Source organism: Haliaeetus albicilla, chromosome 10 (genome assembly GCF_947461875.1).
Source record: "Haliaeetus albicilla chromosome 10, bHalAlb1.1, whole genome shotgun sequence".
Taxonomy (NCBI): Eukaryota; Metazoa; Chordata; class Aves; order Accipitriformes; family Accipitridae; genus Haliaeetus; species Haliaeetus albicilla.
This window is the reverse complement of record NC_091492.1, coordinates 37,726,510-37,746,532: the sequence shown is the minus strand read 5'-3', so window position 1 is coordinate 37,746,532 and position 20,023 is coordinate 37,726,510. Positions and strand designations below refer to the sequence as shown.

Sequence of the window (20,023 nt, the reverse complement as noted above, 5' to 3'; positions counted from 1 at the left end):
GAATTTAAGTGGAGCAGGATGCAGGCAGAGTCGAAGATAAAAACGGAGGAGAGATGTCTTAGGCAAACTAGTCTATCCTGTAAGGGGAAATACTCACCCTGCCATTTCCCTGGGATGACTTGAAAGGCGGTTCAGCGTGCCCCAGAGGACGCGTCTCCAAATAGGGCTCTGGTAATGGCCAGGATATGACTCTTCCCACAAGCCTATTTCAGTATTCACCTACAAGTCTGAAACGGCAGGAGGGGGAACACATTTAATTAAGTCTCGCTGCACCCTGAATATTTCATCCCTTGCCTTAATGTTTGTAGCCTTCATATGGCTGGAGAGATTTAGCAAGTTTCCAGCACTTTGCATGGCAAGAGTCGGCTTTGTATCAGCTTGGCTGGGGTCTAAACACCGTGCCCTGGCCCTTCTCCCCCGGCGCAGGGAGGAATGATTCTGCCTCCAGGGGGAACGTGAGCGGCGGCGTGCGGGACACCGGCACACCCGCCTCCGGGGCGGGGCCGGGGCGACGGATCGCGCCCTCTGCAGCCCCCCGGCGGAGCTGCGGCTGGGGCTGGGGCTCCCAGCACCTCCGCATAGAACCAGCTTGCGAGGGACGTCCCGCAGGCCCGCGGAGGTTCTCGCGGGTGCTTCTTCCAGTGCAGTCTCCCCAGAGCGCCCTGTTTCTGCACTCCGTGTTCTGTTGTGTCTGTTGGTCTGTGAGCGGTCACACGGACTTCACTGCAGCTAACCTAACCTGGAGCAGGACTCCGCCTGAGACGAGGAGCTGGCAAATAGGAGCTTTGTGTGACTAGATCACTGCAATTATAAGATAAAGAAGTACAGGCAGCAGTGCTAGAGCATGGCTTTGTGCAGGGGAAGCTGAAGGAGATCAAGGTACTGATCTGCCATTACTAGAAACTCCCTATTATGTTTGCAGCAATGACTGTCAGGCATGTGGTAAGATCTCCCGTTGTCAAAAGTGATATAAAAGCATCTCCATTATTGTCTCCCTTACATCAGAGAGAATTGTATCTTACTTACAGTGTTGTGATTTTGTGCTCCAGGAGTGTATATTTGCTATCGCTCAACCTTTGCAGGAGAATGAGGAACAGCATATTGTAACCCAAGTATGATAATTACATAGGTTTTCAGCACAAATATTTCACAAAGCAGTTGGAAACTGGTCATCCGAGCATCTTGAAGCCACTCTGCTGGGGACTCTTCATTGACTCCCATGTAATTATCTTCGAGGTGAACTGTAGCAGTTATACAGGATGTGAACTGCTGTGTGTTTGTGAGCCTAGAATTGTAATTCCTGGTTCTAGGTCTTATGAAAATCTTGGGCCCACGGACCTTCAGTTAGTGAACCTCATCTGAATGGCTGAGAAATTATAATATTTAGAAACAGTGAGTAATGAAGAGCTTGATAGGACAGGGACATTTTCTTGGTCACAAGCATCTAATGTCTCTGGAATCCTGTATGGTTACATTATACCGGTGACACCTGTACAATAATTCATGCCGCTGTTTTACTCTAAAGGCCATAAAGATACAGGATTGGAGTCTACTTTTAAGATGGCACAGGCAAAGTCACAAAATCCTTGGATGAGTTCCATCTTCAACTAGTTCAGTTTCTCTCTCGGTACTCCTTGTTAACAAATGCCCCAGAACCATGCCTGTTCTCATGGTTGAAACCATCTTTAATCTCTGTGTTATATATTCCTGTCTATTTTATCTTTGTTCATTCTTCTGTCACCATTGTCTTTTAGATCAAATCGCTATTTACCATTCCCCTATCAAACCTTATGGAAATCTGCTTACTATTACTTGTATTGCCTAATCTCAGCCAGGAGTATCTACTTTAAATGCATTAGTTTCTCTGCATGTTTGGACTGTATTTGTTTTCCCTATCTTGTAATTGCTATTGCATCACTTTAACTGTACAACTAGGAAGGAAGATGTTCCTTGTGCTACAGCACAGTGTGGACTCTCTTCCTGCATTGCAATTATAACTCTCTGGCAAAAAAAGCATTTTTGGATTGAAAGAGAAGTAATTATATAAAAGCAAGTTATGTACGTGTGCCTATATGAGTACCACTGTTTGATGTGGTATACTGCAGAAGAATTTCTGCTGTTAAGGTTCTAAATTCTATGTCAGATTTCACAAGCTTAATATTTAAACAGCAGTGTGTGTCCAAGTCTTCTGGTCAGTATTAGTCAAGACATTTACAAATATGTAAACTAATAGCTGTAGACAAGACTGTCTAAGATGCTGTCCTATTTAATTATATTTGTATATGGGATGACTTAATATTTAAAGGTTTTAATATCTTGCCTATTCACACCTGCATATTAAGCAAACCAAAAGTAGTTTCGGTTAATATGTAGTGACTGCTAATCAAAGATCTGTGTTTAAATTTAAGCTCTCAATTCTCCAGGCCCAGAGATGCATCTGAAGCTGGCCATCCAGTGTTGCTGAGAAAAAGAAATGCTTGAGAACCGGGAGTTATGAAAAGGAATTCTGAGGAACCTTTAATGCTAGCAGTGTTAGCAGGAGTCAGGATAAAATAGGAAAGATAGTTCATGCACTGCAGTCCTTTAGGAAACACATTAGTGACCAGCAAATTATTTTTGCTCTGTAGATGATCTTTTCAATGCTTTTTGAAGTTAGTTGATTTAGCATTGAGGCAGGGTTCTTAAACAACAAAACTTTAAATTATTACCTATTCTGAGAGAGACGCGTTGCAAAGCTAGACACAATGCCAAACACCAAACCATTCAGTCTGATGAACAATAAGTTTGGATTAATTGATCTTTGGGACCTATCCAGAAAAGGATTTGAGTGTCTGGCTGGAGCTTTTCACACTATGCTCAATGGGTGTTTACAGTTCTGCTCTGTAATGACAAAGCAGGAAAGTGGCGGAAGTGTTCTTCTGTCCCTCTAGCTCCTACAACCATGTGTATTTAAAAAGATAAAGACAACAGCTTAAAACTCTAATCTGTTTAGCTCAGCTATGAGTTGAGCTATTGACCTCAGCAAAACATTCTCAGACTTCCTTGTTTCAGTGGAAGTGGTTCAGTAGGACATAACCTGACCCAAAGCCAGGCTAACGCTTTTTCAACCCTTGTGTCCAAGACAACAGCAATCTCTTATCTTGAAGGCTTTTCTGCCCACTTGATTATTTCCTTTTTTTGGTGAGGGGAGGGGTGCACTCCCAGCACTATTAACTTGTGCATTTTACTTACATAGTAATTACGTTTATGTCTAATATGCCAGACTGATTTGGGCGTCTTTGTTATGATTTTTGCAATATAATCACCTACTTGATAAGCATCTGTTTTGAAAGAGAACTAGTAAGCTTATAAGTAAAGAAGCTGCTCTTATCCTTAATATTATGCTGTTTTCCATTGCAACTTTCTCTCCACATTATTCTCAGGAGCCTATTTTAATTCTTGCAGAGCCTGTAAAGGCAGAGTGCTGAACGTGTGTATGTAGCTCTAAGGAAAGAAACTTGAGGGAAAGACAGACCAAAAGATGGGGTAATGTAGGAAAATGGGGCACACAACTTACTGTTTTGTCTTTGTCCTGTCAGTGCTGGATGGAGAGTCATTGCAACGCTGCTTCTTTAACAAGCTTCGGGATGTTTGCTTTGAGTGGCAGAAGCAGTTGCCACCACTGAGACCACTGAAGCGGTTCCTGCTTGTTTCCATCCATGCCATCCGTAACACTCGACGGAAAATGGAGGACCGCCACGTTCTGCTCCCAGAGTTCAATCAGCTGTTTGGTTTATCAGTAAGTCTGGACAAAATCGGGGAGGCCAGTTTGTTAGCTTTTCAACCTTCCTGTAAACACAATGACGTAGTGATGGATGATCTGTGAAATGGTAAGAATTTGTTGCCACAAGTTATTTATCATGTCTGTGCTGGAGCAAGGACTTACCACTCAGATTGCTAGGGGCTAACTACGGCCCTGATAAAGAAGGATCTCGTGACCTTGGGTTTCATGTCATAAGCAATATAGGGAGATGGGAAGTTCACCCAGTGTTATGTTGCTGGAGTTATAATGCTCTTGTGACTGAGGTAACTGATATATTAAGAAAAGAAGGGGGGAGAACAGCAGTTGTACAAGTGCCAGTTACTGAAGCTGCAGTGGGACTACATAACCAGCTGTCTGCTGTTTCAATTCCAGACTTTTTTCAAGGATATTAAATGACTAACAGCAAACAAAGAAAAGTAATTCCCCTGCAAAGTACCCATTTTATCCATTTTACACATGGGTAAACTGACTTAAATTGCCCTTACCTATGCAACGTTGTATGGAAGAAAGCCCAGAATAACGGATCTTTGCTTGCTGGTACCAGTCTATGAGCTATTTTGGTTTTGAACATGAATATGTCTTTCTCTCTCTCCCTCCCCGCAAAAGGATGACACTGATCGCGCTTACTTTGCTGTATTTGATGGCCATGGTGGAGTGGATGCTGCCAATTATTCAGCAACCCATTTACATGTAAATGTTGGGCTACACGAAGAGATTGTTAAGAATCCAGCTGAGGCCTTGAAATGCTCTTTCCAGAAGACAGATGAAATGTTTCTTTTCAAAGCCAAAAGAGAGGTGAGTGGGTAGAGATTAATTCCACTGTATTTAAATAACACTGAGAACTGTTGGACAACATGGTATTATCCAGAAAATTCTGGCAGTACAGTTTCTTTAAATCACCGACTTCTTTATGAAATTATGCTACATGTAAAGGTTTTCTTTGATCAAATTATTTCTTTTTTTGAGGAAAAACAAAATGGTAGTGCTTGCAAGTTCAAGATGAGTGATTGAAAAGAAGTGTTAAGTGGTTTAAATGGTCCTGACATACCAATTATTTGAGAGAACACTCTGCTGCCTCTTTGCCTAAATTAGGCAGCCCCTAGATGTTCTGTTGTCCTACCTCTTACCTGGAAAAGAGATTTCTCTATTCCTGATAATATGGTCACTATCTTCCTCTTTCTTGTCCCGCCATTAATATCACAGGTGGTTGTAAGATGAAAAATACATTCTGTGATTTAAATCAGACTCTTCATTAAGCTTATTGATCAGCTTTGTTTCAAGTTGGTATGATGAACATTCTTTCTTCAAATCTACATAATGGGAGGGTGGTTTATTTTACAGTTTAATGAGAACTCTTTTATTATAGCAGTTACTGAATATGGAAGTGTTCATGGTTAATATCTTCATTTCTGTCAATGAGATACAAAAGAGGGACCAGCATCTTTGTGAGGTCTGACTCTCACTAATCTTTACAGGGAATCTAGGACAGTCAGGTTCCTTCCTTTGTTGGCATCCTCATTTAAATACCCAAGGATAAGAGGTTGTATGCGGAGCAAGGTGTCTGTAGTTGCCAGTGGTAGAGTGGAGAGTGTGAAAGGGATTGGGGAGACCTGTGTTTGTTTGTGAAATGTTCATGCTACTGAAATTCAGATCCTCTTTCTTTTCTATGTGTCTCTGTGTTTTGAACAATAGAGGTCTTAGTCTCCTAGATCAGTTTTGGAATAAATAGCAGAAAAGGAAGAACATAACAGAGGCAGTATTGGCCATCTGCATGTTAGAATATGTAAACAGTTTATTTCAAGTCTGTCCAATATCTCGTACCTTTTTTCAGGTGCCTGAATTATGATTGGCAGGTCTACTCTGCTGCATTTAACTGTGATTAAACCTAGGTTTACGATATTGCCATGTAGCCTAGTAGGGGTTGTTGAATATTCACCTAACATACCTGTTTTCTTCTGTAGAAGCTGAGGAGTGGTACAACAGGTGTATCTGCATTGATTGTAGGGAACAAGCTACACATAGCATGGCTAGGGGACTCGCAGGTAATGCTTGTGCAGCAAGGAAAAGCTGTGACATTAATGGAACCTCACAAACCAGAAAGAGAAGTAAGTCTGACTTGTTTTTTTTCTCTCGTATGTGTATTGTCAGAATCTCTCTTGAAACCTTTGGAATCAAGCCTTCTTAAGTGTTTGGTGCTTTACATAATTACATATATTGTACGATAGGATTCAGAGAATTGACAATTTCTTTTTTTCCATCCATGCCTGTGTTTTGAAAAGGTGATCCCTACAACTATGCCCCCTTGAAAGTACTGATGGTACTGGTAGTCCTGACTTCAGTTCCCGCTCAGACTGTCTTTTCAAAATTTGTAGTAATTAAAGACTTTCACAGAATTTTTGTGTGTGTGTGAATTAAAAACTGCCTGTTACAAATTAACTTATTAATTTGAGATTAACAACTATTTAAAATGTTAGTAGAATGCAAGTGTTTCATAATGCTATACTGTCATTCAAAAGCTAATGATAATCTACTAGCCTAACTGGCTTAAAGTGTATTGCATTTTCTATATATTTTAAATAGCCAGGTATTTTATTACATGAAATTTGATGGGGATCTTGCAAGTTTAGATAGCATTGCACGACCCTTTGCCTTCATAGCATGAATATTTGTAATAACTGAGTAGTTAAAGGATTGTCAATGTGAATACTATTGTTAAATAGTCTAGTTATCTTGTATTTTATTCCAAATATTTATATATTTACCCAATTGCTGTATGGGATGGGAAGAAGTGGCACAAAAGGATACTCATCCGTATGGGAAAAAACATGCAGATATGAAAAACTTAAGAATTCTGCTTTTTTTGTGGACAAGCCATGGTATGGTTGGGAAGTAGGAGGGTTGTTTCCAGTAATCTTAAGTGCGTGTTTCCGAGCTAGATTCTGATATGTGTGTTTGCTATGTTCATAGTATAAATACAGAAGCTGAAGCAGCTCTTGGTTTTGGGGTTTGTCTTTTTTTTCCTCTTCAATTGGATAACAACAAGGTCAGTAAGCCATGGGTAGGTTTTCAGCATAAAAATTGTATTCTACTGTTTTTCAGGATGAAAGAGCGCGTATTGAGACTCTGGGTGGTTGTGTAACCTATATGGACTGCTGGCGGGTTAATGGTACCTTGGCTGTTTCCAGAGCAATTGGTAAGATAAGCCATTAGAATTAGTATTGTTCAGATGAAATTTGATTAAAACACACCACCTGAGACTGTATGTTTGCTGTAAATGACGTTTTGCTTAGCATCAACCAAATAGCAAACCACTCTTACTGTCTTTGCCATAAGGCTAGCTTACAGCTGTATAACTTACATAGCTTGCAGCTATATAATCTTACTGGTTTTACCATACGCATAGAATATTGTTTTATTTTACATACTAGCAATGACAGTCCTAATTCTTTTATACTTCGAAGTCTTTTGCTTCTTGTAAGTGTCTTTGATACCATGGTGTTCTATAGTAGCTTAAAAAACATAAAGTATTTACTTTTTAAAAGTGGAGGAAGTAATAAATGTTCATCTAGCCTTCTTTATATGTGTGAATGTCTGCTTTGTGGGTTTTTTTGTCCACTTCAATATTAATATATCTTTCTCCTGACTGCAGTTCTTAAGTCAGATCGCTGCATCCTCCTTCAAATCACACATATCCAGCAATTTAGGGGATTTTAATTGTAATATTCCAGAATCTTATTAAATGAGCTTACTTTGCTACTCACCAATTAAGGCAAAAAGAGAAAAGACCCTGGGCAAGTACAGTAGATAACTGTAATGTATGAGTGGAAGCAAATTAGTATAGATTTGTATAATACTATTTGGATCAATAGCAACCCATGTTTAATAAGTATGTCCATATGAAACTGATGAACTAAACACAATGAGCAGATTCTTGTGGCATTGTGCTGTATATCTGGACAGCTAAGAAAAATCTTATTTTCATAGCATTCTGAAGGCTGTACAAGAGAAATACCTGCAAAATGAAGGCCTGACTATCTCCTTGCACAAATATATTTCAGAGAGAAAAAACTTTGAAAGAATTTCCTTAGTTTCCCTGCAAAATTAGGAAAGCATGAATTAGAGTAGCCCCTTAGAAGCCAACTGGATTTACGTAGGTTCCAAGCGTTCTTAGAGAAACAAAGGCCTTCCATGCTTATTCCATAGCTTTTCACTACTCTTGTCCTGCATCAGGTACCTCTGGAATATGATCTGGCTGTCCTTGAGGATGGTAAAAGTAATTGATGGGTGAAGAAGTAGCTGTTTACATTTGAAGTAATAAAGCCTTTGTTTTGATTGTTTGTCTTAGGTGACATATGTCAGAAACCCTACATCTCTGGTGATGCAGATGGAAATTCATTTGAGCTGACTGGTTCTGAAGATTACTTGCTCCTAGCCTGCGATGGATTCTTTGACGCTATCAAGCCATATGAGGTTGTAGACTTGGTCCTAGATCATTTAATGCAAACCAAAGGAGTGGGTCTCAAAGCAGCCGAAAGACTGGTGGCTGCTGCAAAGGAGAATGGATCCAGTGATAACATCACTGTTCTAGTGGTGTTCTTGAGGGATCCTCAGGACATCTTGGCAGACTGTCTCAGAGACCCTAAGAGCCTTGGGGCTGGTGATGATGCTCGGAGCTCACCCTTTAATTTCCTCAGTTGTGAGGCAGCAGCCACACAGTGACAAAATCTGCTTAATCCAGAACATTCAAATAAGTTCACATAAGGAACTGCTTTCCACTGAAGAAGCCTCTAATGCAATAGGTGAAACATGTCAGGAGAAAAATGACAAATGGACAAACATTTAACAGAAAGGCAAGACTCCTTTTACTGAGTTCCCATTTGTCTTTTCCTTCCTTCCCCCTCCTTTCAAAAAAAAACACTGAGCAGACGTGGAGATTGTACAGCTATTTTGTCTCTGGGAGCAGACTTCTAAAGTGTGTCCCAGGGCTGCTGGTCATACCCCTCTGCCCTGGAAGTGGTAAGAAAACATAATATGTATAAGCTAATGGGTGAGAATACCCATTTGTGAATTCTGAGTGAAAATTTAAATTAGCGCTTAAAAAGAATGCTGTATGTTATATTTAATTGTGATGTTACTTTGGAGATTGGGAGGAGAGAAGCTGTCACCATCACAGAAAAGCTTGTTACTGCATGTGGTCTGTAGGAACAGGCTTGGTGTGTGAGAGACTGGGTGACACCATTATGCTCTGTAAGTTGCTTTTGTTTTGTACCAAAGATGATATTACAAGAATGATGTGGGCTCTTTATTCAGAGACCGTTAATTTTGTGTGTATGGAAAGGAGAAAATGAAGCTGAATGCTCCAGAAAAAGAGCAAGAAAGCTAACTAGAAATATCCCAGGCAAAATGATACAAAATCAGCTGCTTTGTGGAATGCTCTGGTTTACAAACTGGAATCCAATATTTAACTGCACTGGATTATTTCTCCCTAACAAACACGCTTTATTGGTTATTTGGCAACCTGAAAAGAAAGGACCCTTGTTGTTGTATTTGAGAGACATCTTTACAGTATGTACGCTCTAGCAGTTAAATATGCTCTGTTTCTGCCTCTTTTTTGTGTACTATAACAAATAAGAATTGTATTTTTATTCTAAGTGGGTTTTTTTGTTTATTTACTGAACTTTACAGTTGGAGGAATTTTTTGCAGTGTTACTTTATTTTGTTGTGGTTTTTATTTAAATTAGAATTTTAAAGTGGCTGTGTCTTTATTACCTGGTTTTAAAAACTGACTACCCTCAAGTGCCTTAAATATTTCACCCAAGGATTGCTTGCTTCCTATCATATTCTGGTGAGCCAGTTTATAGTGTTTTTAAAATGTGACTTTTTTATTTCATTAATATTAATGTTTAATGCACTTAAATGTTTCATTTTTGTGAATTATTTTAGTGGGAACTAGGTTTCAAGAAAACATGTCTTTCATTGTTGCCAAATCTTGTGGCTTGTAGTAAAAGCTTCACAATACTTACTGTGACTTACCTCTGCCCCATGCAAAAAGCTTTAGGTAGTTAATCATAAAGTAACAATCTGAGTCATCATGACTTTCATTGAAAAACAAATACGCTTCTGACCTTCACAAGGAAATTTAATAACACAAACTAGAAACAGTTTAGTAACAGGTTTTGATTAATAGATGGTTAATTTGGCCATACTTCATGAACTTTTTGTGTCTAAATAACTTTCTAAGGGGATGTGAAGCTAAGGTGAGGATGAATGAACCTTAACGAATGTGTATGTTTTTGTGCAACTGTTATATCCATTACATGCTAGAGCCTCTGGTTGTGTTTTGTCTTGCCTTGCTAGCCTGGCTAGCAGGACTCAACAAGATCTGAAGGCTCAATGGTAAATGTGTTAGTAATTTCTGTATCTAAACAAGAAGTGCTTTACATCTGGCAGCAAGATTGTATGCCTAATTTAGAAGCACATGGCATTGCAATATGTCAGTCCTGTTGATTAAAATGTGTTGAACTTTAATGTTGCTTAAGGAGGAAGTTTAGGTAGAAGAGTTGAGATGGCTAAAAGGAAGAACAGAGCAGCACTGTTTATGTCCATAGTGTCTCTGAATCGTTAGCTAGTGTGGGGCAATGCAGTTACCCACACAACTTGAGTTTTTTGCTGGATTACTATGGATGATTGTACAGTTTAACATAAAAACTCCTCAGTGAGCTACCATCTCATTACATAGCAACTCGGACAGTGACTTCCTTGTTTTGCTGTGCAACAACAGGAGCTTTTCCTCTGAGAAGGTTGCAAACTCTTTTCCCTCCTACATTTTGCTGTCCTAAAATATGTGGGGAAGGCTTTCTGTGATGGCAACCTGGTAGGGTAGGTGTTAATTTTTGTAGTGAGCCTACTTCAGTTAAGGCTTGCGTAGTAATCCCTTTGGATTTACTATCTCCTATCTCTTTGATTTCTAACCCAGATATTCAGTGTCATGCTAAATTCTGATGACCACTAGTGCCTCTTGGTGTCTTGGAAATAGTTCTCATTAATAATATAGTAAGAATCATACAGAATTGTTTTATTTCACTGCTATCTGAGGTTTATCAGGAGAGGGGGAAGCTATTGTATTCATGAAGGGAGGTGTGAAATGTTGGTAAATTCACAGTACGGTTCAGTTTCTGAAATTTGCCAAATTTCCTGAAACATGGAGGGAATTGAACAAGCCAAATTCTTTGTAATAATCCTTCTATTTCAACCTTTTTGGCGCAGATTTGTGTTACAGAGGAAATAAAGTCTTAAGTCTTTCAATCGATACTTCCAGCTCTGTGAGAATATCCTTTTTTGTTTCAAACTTGATAGTTTGGTGGTTTTTTTTGTTTTGTTTTGTTTTTAAGGGAGCTAAGTGAAATGGGCCTTTAGAAAGCTGTCTGTGGTAATCAAAAATTTAATTCTCAGGCTATGCTCTAGGGAAGAAATTCTGCATTCTGAGAAGCTGTTCCCATATATAAATGTCATTCTGAATGACCTAGTGCCTCATTTCTTTGAGATGGAAGTGGGTAGGAATAGTCTTTGGGAACTCATACAGATTTTAGCAGGGATAAAACATATTTCTCTTACTTTTTAGAGACTTCTTTCTTACTAGCTTTAAAAAGTCTGGTCCCATCTATAGGAGTTGTAACTGGGTCAAAAATGGCAGTTTGTATCCTATCAGTGGAATAAATAAGTCTTAGGGTGTCATCTACAGTAAAATTCCAAATTCTATTTGGGGGGAAAATTGGTTTTGGAGATGTCTTATCTATTCTTGACAGCCTGATCAAAACCTATGGAAACTTCTTTTTTTTTTCTTTTTTAAACTGAAAAAACAACATTAAATTTGATGTTAAATCAGTAATGAAAGTATGACACAGGATGCAAGTATGGATTTTGGAAGTGCACTTTTAAAATTCTATTGAAAATGGTCATCAGGATGGTCTTATCCTTGGGATAGCAAGGCAACCTCCAATATTTGTTTCGCTTGTGACTTTGATATCACTTTCAGAAGCCACCAGCTATAATGTGTAATACTGTTACAAGAAGTGTCACTAGTATGGGTGGTGAGGAGAGAGGGGAAAGAGCTCTAGCAGAAGGTATGAAGTTGAACTAAATAGTCCAAAATATGGACTGGTGCTATGTTGTGAATTTATAGTACTAATCTGCTACATTAGCTTTTCTTGTCTTTCCTCTTAAAACTTCTTGGATTTCAGGTGTTGGCTGTTCTGTCCTGTTTTCCTTCCCTCTTTTGGGAAGGGTTAAGAATAATGCGTAATTTTGGTGAGAGAATGCTCTTGCCTCTCTGGGCCTTCCCAGCACCATCTATGATATACTAGCACTTGTCCAGCAATGTCAAATGGACTAATGACAAATTGACTAATTTGCCTGTTTCCTTGTTGTCTTTCTGATGGGCTTGCAACAAAACCAATTCTTGAGTCTAGCCAAAATCTTTGAAGCTATAGAAGTTGGCTGCAGGATTCAAGACAAATGTTCAATGAAAAATGAAAGTATTTTCATATTTTACTGGACTCCAAGTGAAATATCTGCTGCTGCATTTTAGCACCCAGCATCAGAAAACTTGCTCCTTAAAGGAGCTTGCATTTTTAAAACCGAGCATGCTTAAATTCTTGTATTGTGCTTGATGGAAAACTAGCTTAGTGGGTATCAAACATCTCTTTTGCTTATGGGTAATTCATACTTCTACCTTTCTTTCCCTTCCCTACCCCACCCTCTCCTACAAATAAACATACCTAAGACAGTAAGTCTTCTGGGTATGACATAGACAAGATTACAGTTTTACAAATTACATTTGTTAGGGGGTTGGTTTGGGGTTTTTTTTGAGAATACAGAGGACACAAATGCAGGAAAATTTTTAGAACAGAGGGAGATTAAGTAAAATCCACCCTCTGAGTGATGGAGGAGTGAAAGAGAGAGACAGGAATGCATTTAAGTATTATTAATGCCTATTTTAAAAAGGAAGTGGGCTGGAAAATAGAGCTACAAATGTCAGTTCTTTAGAGTGAAATACCAGTGCTTGAAAGAGTTAGAAACACACCCATTAAAAAGGCAAAACTCAGATGTGGTAACTGTGTCTTCAAACAGCCAAGGAAGGAATCGCAGTAAAAGCATCTGAGGTGACTTATTGTGACCTCTCAACACTGTCTTGGAAGCTAATGCTACTAAATGGGTTTTTCTAAACATCTGTATGTGTAAGGTAGTGCTAAGAGGGAGCATTCAGTATATGCAGTTACTGGTCACAGTGCAACTGCTGCCATGAGTAAATGCCATGAAGTGTGTTAATGAATCGATACGGCTGGTGAGCTCTCATAAGATGAGTAATTGGGCATGGAGTGGTTACAGCAGAGTTGGCAGTTGAATAGTGTTAATCACAGTGATGACTTTAATAACATTTAATAGACACTTATCTGAATGCAAAGTCAGATGAGATACTGCTCTTTTTAAAAGCATTTCCAGTGCTATTAGCTTTCTGTCATGAAAAGCCACTAAAATTTCCATTTTTTTGTTGGATGTTGGGAAAAGTGCTTCTCTTGCTTTCTGAATTCTGGAGGAAAGTTGGCTGTCTGCACTGGAAAACCCATTTTCAGTTGATAGCTTAAAGCAGCTGTTTGGGGTTGAAACTTCACTCCCAGGCAATCCTTGAAAAAGTAACAAAAAAGGTGCTTCCAAAACAAGTGGCTGAGGAACATAGGTATTTCTAAATGGCATTGAACAAAAGGTAACCAGCAAATACCCTCAATCTGTAAAGGGCATAGGCAGTTGAGCTGCTTAAAGTCTAAATTAAGATTGCAGCCTCACTCTTTGTGTAAGTGAGACTGTGTTGGTTAAATCACTCGTATTCTTGTGGATGCAGGTACTTAATGCACAGCACCAGACATGGTCTGTTTCTATTCTTATATTACTGAAGTATCAAGCAAATGCTTTAGGGAGAAGGTGGGGGTATGTTAGCCACAACAGAGCAGATTGCAGATGATTCATATATAATTTAGCTCTAGTTAAGCCTGAATTAAATTTCCCTGCTTAGTTCTATTACTGTCCCTTTAACAATTGGGCCTGTGCCGTCAGACAAAATCCTACTAGGAAGTAATGGTCCATTTCCCCTTTTTGAGGAGCAAATAACTCCTGATGGATAAAATGTCAGTCAGGAAGGGTTGGAGGGGGAGAAAAATGAGCTTTCAAATGAGTGCAAAACTTCCTAATCTATGCTGAGTTATGTATTTTCTCTAAACACGTTTATTGTAGGTCTGCATTTGAATAGTTGTGCTGGAAAGCAATGGGTTTTCTGCCAAGCTAGTCATAACCTTTAGAACTGACAGCACCAAAACCAAGAGACTAGTCTTCCCTGCTTTCCTAAATCAAGCCACTGAAACAGCCAGCCCTGATGAGTATTTGTTTTGCAGCATTGACAGCTCTAAGAGCTAAGCCAGCCACTTTCTGCATATGTTTTGGTTGGGTTTAATACATTTATTGGATTTTACTTTATCTAAAGTTATTTCTATTGGTATCAGTCGTGTCAGCTGAAAAGTAATCAAACGGAGACATGAAGGAGTGACTGGACCTGGACAACTATCTGTCATAGACTCTTCTTAAAATACTACTTTAAAATGAACTGGTAGGCTCTTGTGATAACCTTATCTCTGAATAGAACAGGAAACCAAAATCTTACAGAGAATCACTTAAACCTTTATTTTGGTGTGGCCCATCAGAGACTGAGCACTCACAAGCCTTCCCCACAAGCTGTTCAACGTTGCTAGTTTAATGTGTTTTCCAAGCTGTGCATGCTGCTGCTGCTGCTGCTGCACACAAAAATAAACAAAAGACAGCTGTGTTGGCAGCATAGAAAATTTAGAAAGATGCAGCTTTTGTCAAACAGAAGAGGACAAAATCAATAGGAAAAGAAATGTTTTCAAGCTTCTTGGAATGCAAACAATGGAATAAAAAAAAGTAAGCTAGAAGAGTTGGCAGTGCACTGTCAGCTTAAAACCACTGTTTTAAGGAAATGAATTTGGCTGCTTTGTAATGCCTGCTTTATTTTGTTAACAAACTCCTCTCAGTCAGGGTTTCATGTCTTGTTGTTGATATGTGCTTTTTAGTCTGCAGAGAGAAGATATATTTAACTTTCTAAGGAGCTGAATGCATCTGGTTTTGTGACTAGTTAGATTATGAGTGTTGAATTTTCTCTCAACTATTAATCCTGATTACTATTTTCCAGGAGATATTAATATAGCAAGTACTGAACTTATTAATGATTAAATGGTTCTGGATTTCCATGCACAAGAACTTCATCAGTCTTTCCTGATCTAGCGGATCACTTCTTGAAGTTTATTATCATTTGTGTGGCAATACATTAGGCATGTGGAAGGTTTGTTGCTTTGGTAAATGGAGCTGGAAGGTGTGACCATCACTCCCTGCAGGAAGTATTTGTCCTTTTATCTAAGGAATGATGGTTCCTTTTGGATGTCTAAGGATAAAGAGATAATAGCTAGGAAACTAGAGAGATCCTATGGGGACCTTCTCAGGGCAATTAAATACTATGACTTCCTCTTTTTCACATTGCCCTTTCTAACTTTGTTAAAAGGCATTCTGCTTAATACTGGATGATTAATGCTGCTTTCTTTTTTTTTTTTTTTCTTCCAGTGTGTTTAATAATAGCAAGATGTTTGTTTTGTTGGGGGCTAAAACTTTACATTGGCAAAAAAAAAAAGGCCAATATAAAGTTTTAACTTTAAGTACTTTTAACTTACTTAACTACTTTAACTACTTCTAACTTCCTCTTCTGAAAAGTCAGTCCTACTCTGTCTCCTCCTTATTCTCTTCCCAATTTTGTTTTTCTTCTATCTTTTATGTCCTTTTACATTGTCAGCCCCCCCTCCCCAAGATGCTGCTTCTTAGACTGTAAACTCCATTGGCTGTTAAGTCAGTTCACTTGCCACGTTATAATTTTAATTTCATCTGTGTTCATAATGAATGTGGTCTGATCTTTGGAGGCCTGCAACACCAAGTGTGTAGAAAGTACCATGTCAGCTAGGAACATAAGACACTACAACTGTTGTGTCTTTGGTATTGACCACTAATGGATGTGTAAGAAAAGCCTGTTATTTGCATGTTATTCCATACAAATACTTAAGCTTATTTCAGGTAACAGTAGCTCTCATCCTGAATACAGGACTTCAGAAATATACTTGTCTCTGTATTTCCTTGTTCCTGCAGATTGCATTTTCAAACATTTGCACTGTTTAGAGTAGGGGAAAAAAGCTTTCTAACTTTCTTCAACAGTTCAGTTCTCTCTCTTTCTTGTCCTAGTTGACGGAACAGGCAGGTTGGTAACTGCAGCATACCACATGGCTAATCAACCTCTCGGTCAGTGTAATTCTTCACTGTCTGCTCTGTACGATAACTTCAATCCTGTGCTTATTTAGTGGTAAGTTAGACCTCTGTGACTACTCCTGCTGACTTAAAAATATGTGTTCTTATCAGTATTAAAGTAGTACAAGAGCAGAACTGTTGCTTTAGGCACATTTCTTGCCACTGTGTTGGCTAATGAACCTTGAATGAAAGTAAGAGGGCCAGTGACTTTGAAATAGGAGCTGTTAGCCAAGTGTTGTAGAATTGTAGTCCTTATTTATTTTGTATGCTAATCTGCACTTGTGACCATGAGCAGAAAAGCTGCAGTACAGCAGGTTTTATAAGCTGTGGCTTAACCAGTTATCTAGTATCTTAAAACTCTTATTTAAGCTGACTGATTTTGTGCACAGGTCAGAAACCTGCTGTCATTGATCATTAAATGCTATGCATATTGTACATTCATTTACATGGATTGTTCTAATAGTGCTTGTGTGTATTATGCTACATTACCATATTTTTTATATATATATATGTGTGTGTGTGTGTATGTATTGCATGAGGTTCAATTGTTAGGGTTTTTTGTATCGTCACTTTTGTATTCACACAGTGCCTCATGTATCTATTTGCATATTGCAAGAAGTTGTTTCAAAGCAGTGATTGGAAACAGGCGGGGATAAGAACTCTCCACTGTAGGATCTGATGTTTCTGAAGTATTAATAAAGTATAGTGATTCAAAGCATTGTTTGTTTCTTTTCTTAAATGTATTTTTCATTCTAATACTTCAAGTAGCTGGATCCACAGTGGTCATATTCCACATCTTTGAGTGGTTACCCTGTCACCAAATCTTACCTTCTTCTATAGGGCCCTTCTGGGAAGACACCAGTGGCAGCACTAGAAGGAAACAATCCTTGGAATCACAGAGCATGCTTACTTGAAAAGATGATGTCACTAAAACCATCTTAGAAGTGGACTGTGTACTTCTAATTAATTTGGTCTAAGTTTTCTTTCATTCTTTTTACCAGGTAACAACAGCAATAATGCAGGTTGTTTGGTGTACTACCTAATGTCTTACAGTAATGGGATAATGATCTGAAAGACCCTGTTGCAGCAGAGATCATGACAATTTGTTGTTTACTTGCATATTTGTTAAAGAAGTGGTCTTTAACTGCCAAAGTGGAAGTGTGGACAGTGAGTTCCTGGAGTACGTTAAGGTTAATTTACTACAGAACATAGAGAAGTATTGAGAAGGATGGTAACTTTCAAAATGTAAGTATGGCTTGGAAGCTAAGCTAATCTATGTGATTGTTTCTGAAGTGCTGGTGTTCATATCCTCAAGAAAGAAAAATGTAAGGAGAGCAGGACAGGGATAAGAGACTTGAAAAAAAGAAAACTTTAACAGTCTTGGGGATCTGAGAGATGCAGTCTTCAGGCAGTTTGTCTAAATGCTGTTGTACTTATCCTAGTGAAGAAGAAAAATAAAAATCTAGTTAGAGCCCAGGGTGCTGTGCCAGAGGGAAGCAGATAAGGTATTTCTTGAAATACAAAAATAACAATAACCATAATAATCATCAGGTAGATTCTACTCAAGATACTGTGGGCATACTTGAACCTACTTCAGATCAAACCTCAAATGTCTTAAAAATATCTTCCATTTGATGGTTCTGAATGTTTTGTTGGTTTGGTTTCTGGTTTTTTAACAGAATTCCAGGGGTGAAAATTCCCTTGTAATAATCTCTCGAAAAGTAGCAAATTCTCAGAAAAGTGTAGGTTGGGGATTTGCTTGACTAGGTTTAGCAGCAGTTCCCTAGCCTGTGATTCACTTAGCTCACCAGGGAGCACAAGCAACAGCTAACTGCTGCTGTTCTTTCCTGATTATGGAAAGCAACTATGGGAGTCCATCAGCCAGGTAACTCCACAATCCAAAGGCAACTACAGCTACTCTTTGCTGGTAACAACACAGAGCTGAACAAAATCGCTCCAGTGTCTTGTAGGCATCTTTGGTACTTTCTGACAAAGGGTGCCGTCTTCCTATAGATCTGACCCCATTCCAGCTGCAGTTGAGAACAGGACTGAACATCACTATTGTTTGTCCTTGCTGGTGCCCAACATTGGCTTTACTGTCTCCTTTTGATTAGTGGGAGGTGAAATCCAGATGTTGCTGATTCTTGGCTGGCTGTGCTATCTTACTCGTGAATGTTTTCTTTTTTATCTAGCAGATCTCCAATAGACCATGGGGCTCATAGCCAACCTTCTGCTCTGTGATATCAGTCATATGCAGTCTCTGTTGCTTGTGGGTTTGAGCAAGAAGCAATCAATAAGCCCATGGAAATAAATGTAAAACTTTGATTTAAAGCTACATGAAGCTAAACTTAGATGCCATTGATGGGGTTCATGACACAGAAGCATTTATCCACCTCAATTGTTTAAACAAGGAATAACAAATATTCATGTCCTGTTTAACCACCCCCATTTGATGTATGTTTCTTTGCGGAAAATGTGCTGTAAAATCTGTAGCCACTCATTTCCTAGGCTGTAGAAAGTAATGAAATAACAGTGATGATGGGGCAGATGTTTCTGTTTCAGACTGAATTAGTGACTGTTACAACACAAATGGGGGCTATTTAATTCCTGTAGAGCTCCTCAGTTTACCTTGACTAGTATTTGCTGGTTTCATCCAGGTTCTCTAGGAAACTTTACTGGGGGTTGCTATGCATAAATTAATTCTTAAGCTCTACCAGATCAGTCTCGAAATGCCTGTCCTCTACACCTGGGAAATGGAGTGAGCAGAAGTGCTTCTTCAGAGACTAGGAGATCTTTAAGAAATATGGGCTGTCCTCTAGTAATGCAGACTTAGCATGTCTCTGCTCCTTGGCAAGGGCCAGACAAAACATTGTTTTCTGCATCAAGATCAAGTTTGCTATTCAAGTAGCACTAATGTAGATTACAGGCTTTCATGTTACTGTCTTTAAGTTTTTGCCTTTTTTTTTTTTTTAAAGAAATCAAGAATAAGCTTGAATATGTCATGCAGAAAGTTGCTTGTAAATTATGTGTAGAGACTGTAATGGGTATTTACCTGTTTCACCAAACTGATAATGCAGTTTTGCATATGTAACTGCAGATGTCTTGCAGCTAACATCCCTTATATAAAAAAAACCAATTTTTTCAAAGTGTTACACTGTTCTTGAACTCTTCTGTTTTGGATATGTAACAAAATCTGTTACCTGTTGCACTACAACCAGTTCTTGATATCTTGTTAGATGCTTTTTGATACTTGCAATTTGGGTTTGGTGGTTTGTTTTTTTTACTGGAGTTAAAATGTTTTGAAGTTTGGGTTTGCCATATTCTCATGTTGTTATGTTGAGCTGTTTGGAAAGAATCTTAAGTTCTCATTAGAATGAGAAAATATTTAAATGTTTAAATGGTGCAGCTGTTATCTAGCCTTCAAATAGAAGTAGCTCTTGGAAAGAAATATTCTGAACATGCCTTGACAAACATAAACCTGCTCATTTTATATAAGAGTTCATTGTATGCTTGAGGCATATAGTAAGGCAAAACCAAGTCTTTTGCATAGCCTAAAAGAAAAAATTCTAGCTATGTTGTGGTGGGCCAGACTAGCTACAGCACTTCAGTCTGCAGTTCAGTGATGTTCTATTTTCCCTGAAAAAGATTGCACAAACGATAGAAAAGAGACTTACTTCCTACATCATATTCTAGGCTGTAGAGTAAGCACTTCCAGGAAAGAGCCTGTGACCTCCTTCTACCCAGCCTGATTTTTCTGCGTAGACCTTCGGCTTCTGAGCCCTTCCACAGGACAGGGAACCGCTCCTATCT

General features: G+C 38.8%; 1 protein-coding gene across 1 annotated transcript in view; it reads left to right on the top strand.

The window, feature by feature from the left end:
- The window catches only part of PPM1F (protein phosphatase, Mg2+/Mn2+ dependent 1F), a 28,793-nt gene extending 11,862 nt beyond the window's left edge, over positions 1 to 16,931 (top strand). The window contains exons 3-7 of the mRNA XM_069795063.1: positions 3,579 to 3,778; positions 4,409 to 4,597; positions 5,764 to 5,907; positions 6,902 to 6,995; positions 8,148 to 16,931. Coding sequence (XP_069651164.1) covers positions 3,579 to 3,778; positions 4,409 to 4,597; positions 5,764 to 5,907; positions 6,902 to 6,995; positions 8,148 to 8,521 — 1,001 coding nt within the window. The 3' untranslated portion in view covers positions 8,522 to 16,931. The remainder of the gene's footprint in view (positions 1 to 3,578; positions 3,779 to 4,408; positions 4,598 to 5,763; positions 5,908 to 6,901; positions 6,996 to 8,147) is intronic.
- Positions 16,932 to 20,023: the final 3,092 nt, after the last annotated feature.